The sequence below is a fragment of the Sabethes cyaneus genome, chromosome 1 (genome assembly GCF_943734655.1).
Source record: "Sabethes cyaneus chromosome 1, idSabCyanKW18_F2, whole genome shotgun sequence".
Classification (NCBI taxonomy): domain Eukaryota; kingdom Metazoa; phylum Arthropoda; class Insecta; order Diptera; family Culicidae; genus Sabethes; species Sabethes cyaneus.
In genome coordinates this window covers 90121415-90134853 of record NC_071353.1, presented here as the reverse complement: position 1 = coordinate 90134853, position 13439 = coordinate 90121415, and the positions used below count along the sequence as shown (strand labels likewise).

At 33.9% G+C, this 13439-nt stretch overlaps 1 protein-coding gene across 1 annotated transcript in view; it reads right to left on the bottom strand.

The window, feature by feature from the left end:
* Window positions 1-12087, bottom strand: part of LOC128745929 (UNC93-like protein MFSD11) — a 601073-nt gene extending 588986 nt beyond the window's left edge. Inside the window, exons 1-2 of the mRNA XM_053842991.1 lie at window positions 12052-12087; window positions 11919-11987 (exon numbers count right to left, since the gene is read on the bottom strand). Coding sequence (XP_053698966.1) covers window positions 11919-11987; window positions 12052-12066 — 84 coding nt within the window. The 5' untranslated portion in view covers window positions 12067-12087. The remainder of the gene's footprint in view (window positions 1-11918; window positions 11988-12051) is intronic.
* Between the last annotated feature and the right edge of the window lie 1352 nt (window positions 12088-13439).

Genomic DNA, 13439 nt, shown 5'->3' with positions numbered 1-13439 from the left:
GCAGTAGCAGTATCACCATTATCACAGACAGGTATCGACATCACAAGCGGTGGGTGGTGGTGGTAGGTATAATATATGTTGTTAAGCGTAGCTACCAACCCCCCCCCCCCCCCCCCCCCCTCACCGTCCCACTCTTTCCACTCTGTCCCCTTTCCCCCCTTAATGAAAAAAATTTCATTAATTTCCCCTACCAATTGTATCAATTGTAGAACCACCGTTTCCAAAAAATATTAGTTTTCACGTAGGGTAATGCCGTTATCGTCGGGCCACCGTTATGGTCGGGCCACCACGATTTTTTTCAGTTTTAGTAACTCGTGATACGTATATACAAGCAATGTAAAACTTCTTGCTGTGACAGCTAACTTTTCACAATATTGTGAGTTTCAATCGTGTATTCAAAACACGCGTACTGAATTCACTGATTGAATCAATACAAAAAAAGTTTTGCCGGTGCAGTTAACTTTTCTTCAAGAAATGATTCATGAAATGCAATTATCGGGATAAATATTGAAAATTTATTAAGTGTGTTATGCTCTATTCGAAGGATATTGAAAAATCCCGTCCAGTTGGGACGTAAGGGGGTAAGGGGGTAAATGCCACAAAAGCGCTTATTGTAAAGGTCGGGCCACTTGTGTAGTCATGGTTGGGCCACCATAATTTTAAGCACAGAAGCGCAATTTTCGCTAGAGAACGTCAGTCGCGGGAAATGTGATGAAATAAAGCAAAATTAGTATAATAAAAACCTAGATTGTTGTTGATTTTTCATTGCAGTAGTAAACTTCGGGAAACGCGATTGTAGTAATATTGATTTTACAAGATCACCAAAAATTTCGCAAAGATGTTATTAAAAATAGGATATTTATACTTATAAGGGTCGTTGCTCACGAAATTTATTCTTTTGATGTTTCTACATAGAATTTCAATACGTATTTCTTAGATTAAGAGCGGTGGCCCAACCTGTACAACGTGGCCCGACTATGACAACATTTTTTGTCTTCACGTAAATGTCTATAACTTTATTTTCTTTTTAAGCAATCAGTTCAAGATTTTCCAGAAATATAGCTTATTCTTAGACCTTTCCAATGATATATTTAGATTTTAAAAATTCTTTTTGAAACGGAAGTTATGAGCGAATGTCAAAAAGGCGGCCCAACCACGACGACATTCCCCTACCATTTTGAAGGCGATATACGCATTGAGGATTAATTTTAAACGATTCACTTATATAGGCAGGCTTGTTATTTCCTCACTCATTGTGCAAAAAATGCAACTTTTTTGTTCAACACAATGAGCAGAACTGATTTCAGAAATGAGAAATAAATCCACACAATGAAAACTGACCCGCAAAAAAACTTCATAATGCGCTCTTTGAATGAGAAACTTTCGGTTTCGCTCTCGGTTCTCTCGGTAGCTACAGCAGTAAGCATGAAAACGAAACAATCGGTGCGTGTACAGAAACTATAGACTCAGAGGCGTCAAGGCAATGAAAAGTCGTTAAATGAATCCAGAGGTTGGAAAACTCGCAAAATGAATAGATACGCCGAGCATTGGCAAACGGTTTTTATCATGATAAAACACCCACGCAAGTGGTTCAATTCACCTATAACAATGAGCAACATACACTCACGCTTCGTAGCATCGCTGAATATACGAATATCGTGAGCAACGTAAAAGTGCGAATTAACGCTTTCTGCTGCTTATGAAGCCACTAACACTACTTTAAACTATTCCCTTTTCGTGGTAATATTATTTTGAATACTTTCCGACGTTCCCGGGCATTCTATATCCGAAAAATCGAACACACTCAATGTTCAATATTCAATTTTTGAATGAATTCTGATGTTCACATTAAGGTTCTGTTCGTGATAAAATTCAAAGCTGATGCGTGCATTATCGGCGAGGCAGGCGAATAGTGTATGTTCATGAGGGATGTTTATCGATTCAAATGATCACTTTTTCGCGAATTCTCCAACCACTGAATGACTCTTAGTGGAGAATTACCTTTGTTTATAATGGGACTTTTGTCATATCTAAATAATATTTTTCGCACTGTGGCCGTTGTGGCATGCCTAACCATATGATGCACTTGCGTTCACGGTTGGCTGCCCGTGACCCGTATTCAACTGAATATACTAAATGTAAGAATCATGATTCAACTGCATTAATGGATTAATATTTGTCTGATGGCAATGACCGCTATTTACAATCGTCGTTTTGCCTTTCTACTATATAAATATATAGTACAAAGGTATAGGAATCACTTGGAAAACCGAAAATGGAAAGAAGGTCCTGCGGGCCGAATGTCATATACCATTCGACTCAGTTTTGAAAACTGAGCATTTTCTGTGTGTGTGTGTATGTATGTGTGTGTGTGTGCGTGTGTATGTGTGTGTGTGGGTATGTAACGCTTTCAATCTCACTCATTTTTCTCGGAGATGGCTGGACCGATTTTAATGTTCTTAGTGTCAAATGAAAGGTCTAGGTGTCCCATAGGTTGCTATTGAATTTCATACTGATCGGACTTTTAGTTCAAAAGTTATGTATGAAAATACGAAAAATATGGGACTTAATTGTCTCACAGGTTCCTTAACCGATTTGAACAAAATTGATTGCATATGAAAGAGGAGCGTTGCAAACCCTTAACTTCCAAATTTCATGACGATTGGATTTGTAGTTTGAAAGTTACATAAAGAAATATGAAAAAACAGTATTTAAAACATATTTTTGTAACATATAAGCATTAATTCAATGAAAAACATCACATATTTTATTATTATTTGGAAATTACTGCTGAGATCTATCAAACGAAACCGAGTTATTTAAAATCGGACGGTTCATTCAAAAGTTATTCAAACTTTAACACTTGAGCACCGTATATTAAACCGTTAAAACGTGTGAAATCAAAACATATCAATCAAATGTTGATGGTATTCAATGTGTGTGATGTATGTATGTATGTATGTATGTATGTATGTATGTATGTATGTATGTACACGTACAGTACAGTACAGTATGTGATGACAATTTGCAATTTTTAAATTTTCATTGAAATTCAAGAAAAGTGAGAAACATGTCAATTGTCTGAAGTTTTTGAAGCCTCTTAGTGGAATACGAGCTCTGAAATTAAAGAAAAGAAAAAACTTTTACCGACTAAATTTCACTATTTATTATTTATTCGCGATAGATACGTATACGCTTTTACATAAGACACTGATGAAGCCTGCACGTCGTAGGTGAACTACGTATCTGTTGCAAATAAATATTAAATAGTGGGATTCAATCGAAAAGCTTTTTCTTTTTTTGATTTCAGATTTCAATTGTCATTTTCTGTTACTCACAATTGTACAAAAAAAGCAAAAAGCGAAAAAAGCAGTTAATTTAAGCGTATAGGCAAAGTGGTGTATAGGATTAAAAATACTAGTGAGTTGATTTTTCCAAATAAATTTATACAAATTTCAAACAAATTTTGCGGATCAATAGATGCTCTTTTCAATCATTAGATATTAGAGCTTAGAAATGTCATATGAAAAATAGGAAGTAAACGATGCACGGTAGTAATTTTGTAAGATTTGTTTTCGTTAGTGACATTTTAAAGGACAGATGTCTTATGTCATGTATCATGTTTTAATAAATAAATCCAAAATGACAAGCGCTGGAAATCATGTCGATCATATTTTTCATTCTCAAGCATGTTTATGGCGCAGCTTTTGCACTATTTTTCGACCTCATCTTGTTTTCCTAACCCTCTAACATTGTAAAAACGATGCGATCAAGCTAATGACTATCTTTTCATGAAAGTACATTCAAAAGAAGCTCAAGTTTTGATTTTTATGCAAAAATAATTATCTGAAGGAGCACCAGCTAAGAAATTTTTCTTTTTCATATCTAATGGTCTATTCAGTTATTTTTTCTAATTCAGATATGTTGCAAAATTGAAGCCAAGCAAACTAATAGTAAAATTTTCAGATTAATCATTTTGTTGTAGATATCCTTTTTCTTCAAAAGCGAAGTATAACAATAATTTTTCTGAACTCTTGTTTTTCAAAGATGCTAACTTTTGAACGCATGGTATTAATATCAAAATGTCAAAACATCTGCTATGAACACATATTTTATATTGTCAATTCAAAACAAAACAGTCTAAGTTAGTTAGATACTGATGAATGTCATACGTCGAGACCGAAATACGTATTTTTCAATAGTAGTAGAATTAAAGGATATAAATAACTTTTTGTTTTTCTTCTTTTTTATCAATTCAAAACAAGTTTCATATGTGGCTCTGAAGCCCGAAAGTTAAGGCCGTCTGTAGACCCGTTAGAGGGTTAATTTCTAATTTTCTATATATATTCATTCAAGTCTGTAAAAATTATCTTTTGTGTTTACATTATTTTTCGATAAATCACGTAAATATAACTAAATAAGGTGTTCATCAAGTAACATAAATGACGCTTACAAGTATTTACGCACCCAAGGAAAGAAATAAAATTATTCTACGCAATACGTTGTGAATTTTACTGGCGAATAAGGATTTTGAGGAATACGGAACGCATATTTAAAAATATAGTCAAGTTAATTATAGATGTTCCTGAGAAATTAAATAGTGATTATTGTGGCAGTAGAAAGGCTAGGTCACGCCGCTAGGTGGATTAATTCGGGTTTTCACGATAAAAATGCGTTTTCTCAACAATTATGGTGCTGGTCGTTACGTCGACTATGCATCCATGAGCAGTAAATTCCACTATTTAATTTATTCGCGACAGATACGTATACGCTTTAAATAAGACACTGATGAAGCCTGCACGTCGTAGGCGAACTACGTATCTGTCGCAAATAAATATTAAATAGTGGGATTCAATCGAAAAGTTTTTTCTTTTCTTTTTTAGATTTCAATTGTCATTTTCTTCACTTGCTGTTACTCACAATTGTACAAGAAAAGCAAAAAGCGGAGAAAAGCAGTTAATTTAAGTATATAAGTACATATAGTGGTGTATAGGATCAAAATACTAGTGAGTTGATTTTTCCAAATAAATTTATACAAATTTAATACAAATTTTGCGCATTAATAGATGCTCTTTCCAATCCATAGATACTAGAGCTATGTTATATGAAAAATAGGAAGTAAACGTTGCACGGTAGTAACTTTGTAAGGTTTGTTTTCGTTAGTGACATTTTAAAGGACAGATGTCTTATGCCATGTATCATATTTTAATAAATAAATCAAAAATGACAAGCACTGGAAATCATATCGCTCATATTTCTCATTCTCAAGCATGTTTATGGCGCAGTTTTTGCACTATTTTTCGACCTCATTTTGTTTTCCTAACCCTCTAACATTGTAAAAACGATGTGATCAAGTTAATGACTATCGTTTCATGAAAGTACATTCAAAAGAAGCTTAAGTTTTGATTTTCATGCACAAATAATTATCTGAAGGAGCGCCAGCTAAGAAAAAGTTCAATTTCTCTTTTTCATATCTAATGCTCTATTCAGTTATTTTTCTAATTCAGATATATTGCAAAATTGAAGCCAAGCAAACTAATAGTAAAATTTTGAGATTAATCATTTTGTTGTAGATATCCTTTTTTTTCAAAAGCGAAGTAGGTATAATAATAATTTTTCTGAACTCTTGTTTTTCAAAGATGCTAACTTTTGAACGCATGGTATTAATATCAAAATATCAAAAAAAAATCTACCCTTTGGGTTAAAACCACTCAAAAAAAAAAAATATCAAAAAATCTGCTATGAACACATATTTCATATTGTCAGTTCAAAACAAGTTTTGTATATGGCTCTGAAACCCGAAAGTTAAGGCAAACCGATTATAAAACTAAATAAGGTGTTCATCAAATAACGTAAATTACGCTTACAAGTATTTACGCACCCAAGGAAAGAAAATATAATTATTCTACGCAATACGTTGTGAATTTTACTGGCAAATAAGGATTTTGAGGAATACGGAACGGCAGGCTTGTTATTTCCTCATTCATTGCGCAAAAAGTGCAACTTTTTTTGTTCAACACAATGAGCAGAACTGCTTTCAGAAATGAGAAATAAATCCACACAATGAGAAACAGACTAAACACAATGAGAAAAACTGTCGCGCAGAAAAACTTCTCAATGCGCTCTTTAAATGAGCAACTTTCGGTTTTGCTCCCGGTCCTCTCGGTAGCTACAGCAGTAAACGTGAAAACAAAACAACCGGTGCGCGTACAGCAACTATAGACTCAGAGGAGTCAAGACAATCAAAAGTCGTTAAATTTTGAATCTTAGCGGAGAATTACCTTTGTTTATAATGGGACTTTCCTGTTGGTGCGCGTCAAGAAGTAAATGCATGGGAATTCAAATGTTGTCATATCTAAATAACATTTTTCGCACTGTTGCCGTTGTGACATGCCTAACCATATAGATGCAGTTGCGTTCACAGGCAGCCAAACTCGACTGGATATACTAAATATAAGAATCATGATTCAACTGCATTAATGGATTAATATTTTTCTGATGGCAATGACCGCTACTGACAATCGTCGTTTTTTCTCAACGCACTACCCATGTTAAAACTACCCGTAGTTGTCATATGTCAACGCATCGCATCAACGTATTCAAAGTGTATTAAGATTCTCCTCAATGAGTAGCACAGTGTGCGGTTGCTCATACAACTGCGTTCAGCAAGAAAGAGAAAAGTTAAAATGAAACGGAGCAGAATAAATCGCGTGGAAGACTGAGCACAGTTTGAATTTTTCTCTTCTATTTTTTTTCTTCTGAGGAGGAACCATCCCTGCGGAACGGATATTTAAAAATATAGTCAAGTTAATTATAGATGTTCCTGAGAAATTATATAATGATTATTGTGGCAGTAGAAAGGCTAGGTCACGCCGCAAAGTGGATTAATTCGGGTTTTTTCTCAACGCACTACCATGTAGAACCATCGTTTCAAAAAAAAAAAAAAAAAATGCACTACCCATGTTAAAACTACTTGTAGTTGTCATACGTCAGCGTATCGCATCAACGTATTCAAAGTGTATTAACATTCTGTTGCTCCTCAATGAGTAGCACAGTGTGCGGTTGCTCATACAACTGCGTTCAGCAAGAAAGAGAAAAGTTAAAATGAAACGGAGTAGAATAAATCGCGTTGAAGACTGAGCACAGATTGAATTTTTCTCTTCTCTTTTTTTCTTCTGAGGAGGAATCATCCCTGTATAAAGGTATTTCTATTCGAGAAGATCCGATTAGGCGCGACCAGATTCATATAGCTATACAACTTTGTCCTGAAAAACACATGTTTGTTTGCTACTACAATACATTGATAGATGAGTTAATGCTGGCTGGGCAGTTATGAATATTTAAAGAAAAAAATTTGGTTTTGAAAATGATGGTTTTGGCACCACTCCTACTCAGAAAGAGCTAAGTAAAAATGTAGCGGTCCAAAATTTTCCGAAAAGGAACTACTACACTGATAATAAAACTTGATTTATAGTACGAAAGCTTGCGTTTGCTTTACGAATTCTTTCGTTGTTTTCTACCACGAAGTAGATTCGTAAAATCCGTCCTGAATGTTTTGTACATATTAACAAAGCTATATTCGTACGAATTATTGCATTTTACAAAATGGTTCGTAGATTTTACGAATGCACGAAAAGGCTCTCGATAAAAATAATACTAGATTTAACTATTTTCCGATAGGTGTCACTATGCTACATTACCGACACCTATCGAAAAATAGCGAAATCTTCTCTATCTCCGAAAAAACTGATTTTATCGGGAATTGAACTGAGCTCGTTTGTCATACTTCTTTACGAACAGACGACGACGCCGCAAACCACACAACTACAGCTACTGCATACCAAGAAGGTCATAATTGCACAAGTCTATTTACTCTTCATTAGAGTGTCCCAAAATAGCACTATGTCAGAAAACCCGGGGGCTCACCCCTCAAATGATAGCTTAGGGTGTCACAACCAGGGCTGAAAAAAGTTGACAGAAAATAATGAGTTTGAAAAAAGGAAAATATCAGTTCATTATATTCCCTCTATTGTAACACCAACATCAAATCATAGCACTCGGAGATATTTGATACCTACATATCCAAAGGCTGATTTTGAATTTGCGCGCGTTTTACTTTCCCTACGCAGTCTAGTGAGCTACTTTCAGTTATCAAAAATATCAGCATTCAACAAATGAAATGATTTTTTCAGTAACGCCTATAGACACACAGGCAGTTAACATACATTGCGCCTATGTTCGCAAGAATTCAGTTTTAAGATTTTTTACTTAACACTTTAATTCTAATCACAATAATTGTGCAACTAAACAAAAAATCTTGCTGCTTATACCTAAAAAATGAAATTCTAATAGCGTCTGAACTAACCATTCATGATTGAACACACAATGTAAATTATATTATAAGCACTTTTATGAACATTCTTGATACGCATAGGCGCTCCCGGAAAAAAAATCATTTAGTTGAAATGAAAATGATTTTCTTTAAAGTTCAGACTCAGTGATATCATGTGTGAGTTGACTGCCACAATCTCTAAAGGAAAAACAAAGTTCACATACTGGACGGCGGCGCTCACGATAGCGCCCTTAATTCATTTATCAGGTAGCACGAATCATAGGTTGCTGATTTCGTAGCTAACTCATTTTGGCGCATTTTAACAGTATGATTTTGAATTTTTGCAGCTCTGGTCACAACAAAACTTTTATATGACGTCAACAATGGGTACCGCGATTTAGGGGTCGCACATTTGAGTTTTATGAAAAAATGGCATTTTTCAGGAGTAAATTCAAAAAAAAATATTTTTAGAGATGTTAAAGTAGGTGAAAAAAGGTACTTAACTATTTTTTCATAATCATTGGGATCTGATACATTCATAAAAAAGTTATGGTGACATGTCTGGAGTCATATTTGGTTACAAAAATTGATTGAGTTCGGGAAAAATTTAAAATTTTCGAAATTTCATTTAAATAAATATCAAAACAGGGTATCGAACAGTGTCCCAGGGCAACGTAGCTATACTGTATAGATGGGAAATTTTATGACGAATAACTTTGCCGAAGAAAGTAAGGACGTCTTTTTAAATCTCGTAGAGATATTTACTGTTTTCTTAAGGCGGAACAAAACACATTTCTGTAATTTTTAAATTTTAGCAGTTTCATGTGAAAGAGGTAAATGAAAAAACTATTTACTCTAAACGTCACTTGTGTTTTTGATAAGAGGAAACATGCACCATCCAAAGAATTTGGCACCATTAAGGCTCAAGAATCATTTTTAAAAAGGGCGTAATTATTTTAATAGGTACTATGTTTGAGAAATTGTATCCCCTGACACTAGGTTTGCTCCATAATGAAGCCTAAGCGTCAGTTTGTGAAAATTGAGTTTTAAACATGAAAAAATAAACACTGAAAAAAATTCACTGTGTTCTAACGTCAGGTAAAAATGTAAAATTAAAATATACAGGAAATGGTAACTTCGATTTTTTTTGGAAAAATAGTGGTGATTTGATGCATTTTGAGACTTTTTCTGAAATGGTGCAACATTTATCAAAGGATTTTGTAGAACAATGACCTTTATGAATATTTTGTAACCTAAGATTATTATTATATTTCTTATTACTATTCTTATATTTCTCGTTATACATATATGTAATGTGAATTTGAAGAACAACTTCGTATGTGCTTGACAACATGTGTTCAAAATAATGATTAGCTTCTAAATGCAGCCGTATTTAAGATATTTGATTTAAGATATTTGATATATAAGATTTTATTTTTTTATTTTAAACGTGCCCTTTTCCTATGTTATCCGTGTTATATTACCAAGTTAGCAACTAGAATAAATATTACCTTTCAATCTGTACACCTTGCTGATTCTACCATCTACTGATAGTACAAAAAGGGTCAAAAAAATTTCAGTGTTTATTTTTTCAGGTTTAAAAATCAACTTTCTACAACTCACGCTTAGGCATCACTTTGGAGCAACCCTAGTTTCGGGAGATAAGATTTTTCAAACATGGTACCTTTAAAAATAAGTACGTCCTTTTTAAAGTGATTCTTGATCCTAAATGGTGCTAAATTCTGTGGAAGGTGCATATTTCTTCCTATCAAACACGTAGGTAACGTTTAGAATAAATACGTTTTATCATTTACCTTTTTCACGTGGAACTACTAAAATTTGAAAATTTCGGAAATATGTTTGGCCCCGCCTTCAGAAAAACGTGAATACCTCAGCGAGATTTGAACATACGTCCGTATTTTCTTCGGCAAAGTTGTTTGTCATAAAATTTCTCATCTATACAGTATACGTACGTTACTCTGATATACTGTTCGATACCCTGTTTTGACGTTTATTTAAATGAAATTTCAAAAATTTTAAATTTTTGCCAAATTCAATAAATTTTTGTAACCAAATATGACTCCAGACATGCCACCATAACTTTTTTATGAATGTATCAGATCCCAATGATTGTGAAAAAAAATATTTAAGTATCTTTTTTTACCCACTTTACCATTTCTAAAAATATTTTTCTGAATTTACTCCTGAAAAATGCCATTTTTTCATAAAACTCTAATGTGCGACCCCTAAATCGCGGCAACCAATGTTGACGTCATATAAAAGTTTTGTTGTGACACCCTAAGCTATCATTTGAGGGTTGAGCCTCCGGGTTTTCTGACATAGTGCTATTTTGGGACACTCTACTCTTCATACAATCATCGCATCCCGTTTTCGTCGTTAACGATGCCAGCCAACAGTCGTGCATCAAATGGGTCTTGATGTAAGACAGCTACGAATGTGCTCTCGTAGAAAATACGAACCATTCGTAATAACAACATTTGCTGTAGACAATAAGCCTACGAAAGTTTTTAAATAGTATGAAATTATTTGTATCAGCTACAAATATAGTTTTACGAATGTTTTTTCAAAAAAAAATACGAAATTATATTCTCAGTGTATACAGAATTACATTCATTAACCTTTTTGATTTTTGTGTTGAAAAGATAATTTTTATAGTGATTTCATTCCTTCTATGGAACAGAATATCATTCATTCATATAAAGAGAAGATATCACTTCCAATATACCTTTCAAAAAATCGATATTCTTTCCTTAGCGCAACAAAGTGCAGAAAGCCACCTAGTTTTTCGAAAAGTAGAGAAAATTTCGTATAAGATGCATTAAATGTGATCGTTTTCTGACGTTTCCCAACATACTTTCTTGATCGCTGAATATTGGTGTTGAGTTTTCCATACATTTTGTATCGAAGAACAAAATATCATTCTTAAACATGTTCAACTTCAGGTTCAGACACTTGTCAAAAATTCATTTTAACTTCAAACTGGCTAAAAATTTCAGGTTAACTTCCCAGGTTAACTACTCCAAAAAATGGTAAAAATATAATAACGACAAAAACTTGAAATTGGATTTTTGACTTTTAGCCAGCTTTGCGCCATAGTGCGCTGGGTGGATTAATTCGGGTTTTTTTTTATTATTGCCTCCCCACTGCACTCCCTACTCCTTGTTTGACAAGCATATTTTCAATAGTGGTATTCACGTAGCGCTTGCTAAGTTGCGTAAACGGTGTATTCCGTGTATATACTGCCGCTATTCACATTGCAGTCCCAGTTTCTATGGAAATGGAACTGTAATGCGAGTAGCGGCAGTATATACACGCATACGCAGCATAACAAGCGCTATGTGAATACCCCTAATGTATTTAGTAAGTACAGGATGATTAATATTAAAATATGAATTTCCAAAGGACTCGTAAAATTGCTTCAAGGCGCAATATACAAGCAGCAATTTTTACTGAATTCAAAATATTTAAAAACAATAATAACTGTGCAACAAAAACTTGGTAGCATTATTAGACAAGGCATAATGCGATATGACATACAATTTTAAAGACATATTAAATTCCTTACCGCCAAACTGGTGTATCCATCGCCATTGAAAGAAGGATCGTCAGATTTTATGCTATCTATAATGGTTTGCTGTAAAAAATTCATTTTGAAATTTTAGTACACGTGTACTTTCTGATAAAAAGAAAATGTGTACCTCTATATTACCCATCGTTTGAAATGAGGTAAATAAGAGCATGAATCCAATTCCCAAGATGATAACACTAGTTAGTCGATGATCCATGCTCTATCACTTAGTTGCTTTCACTACAAACACAAATACTAAAAAAGCTCCCAAACGCTAGTGCTTTAGTCAACAGTAACGTTTTTATATATTATTGACACACTTAAGAGATGTGTTCAACTCGAGTCAAGTTCACATATACCGTTCGATTCACTGTATAGCAAGCTATATATTGTAGACTGAAACAAAAAAGCAAAGCCCATTGCCTACGCAATCAACCACCGCTGATCCAGCACCTCTCTCTTTTGGGTGGGGAAATACTTTTTTAAAGTTATTCGGGGCAACTTCAGTTTCAAGCACGCTATAGTAGTGAAAATGTTTACATATATTCATGATAATACATTTATCGACAAAAACTGTGCAACTGAATGACATTTTGAGCTCGTGAAGAAAGCATACCAAATGACTTAAGGGGGCATAGTACTTTTTACACCATATTTTTGCCTTATTTCAAATATTTTTTTCTCGATAACGCGAAAAGCGAATCGATTCGGGTTTTTTTGCGTTCAAAACATTGCACTTTATACTAATATTTACAATTTTGTTTGAATATGTGAACCTCTTCCCCTCTCCCCTACGGCTCCTTGAATATGATCATTCGAAAAAAACATGATTTACGGTACCATGGATTGGCGCTGGGGGGCTTATCCGATTTGAAAAATTCCAAAACGACATGAAACTATATTAAATTATCTCGTGTTTGACCCATCCTTTTTTTAAAATTCGAACACATAACAAAATGGCGGACATTCAAACATAAAAGTAACGTTTTTAGTCGAAAAAATTGACTTTAAACATTTCTAAAAAATACAAAAATTGTAATATCAAAAAAAGGATGGGTCAAACACTAGATAATTTTGTTGGCTTTGAAACAAAAAAAGAATCATGAAAATTGCTTGAGCCGTTCTTGAGATATTTATGGTACCGACTTTCAAAACCTGGTTTCGAGAAAAACGACGTTGAAGTTTTTATTCGCTGTGTAATCGCTCCAGACATGCGCGGTACAAATAGCTGTAACTATGTCAATTTTTGGAATTCATCTAAATGACTTGAAGCACGTATGGTCAAAATGTTAATCTTTCGAAATAATCAATAAAAAAAATTTCGATTTTTTTAAACTGAAAAAGTACTATGCCCCCTTAATCTTTTAGAGCTGATAGTGATAAATTTAAAAATCAGTTTTAAGAAGGGCATACTTTTTTTCATAGGATTTATGTTTGAGAAGTCATATCTCTAAAACCATCTATAACTACACAAGAAACAATTCGTCATAAATAAACATGCCTATTGAACAAGTACTT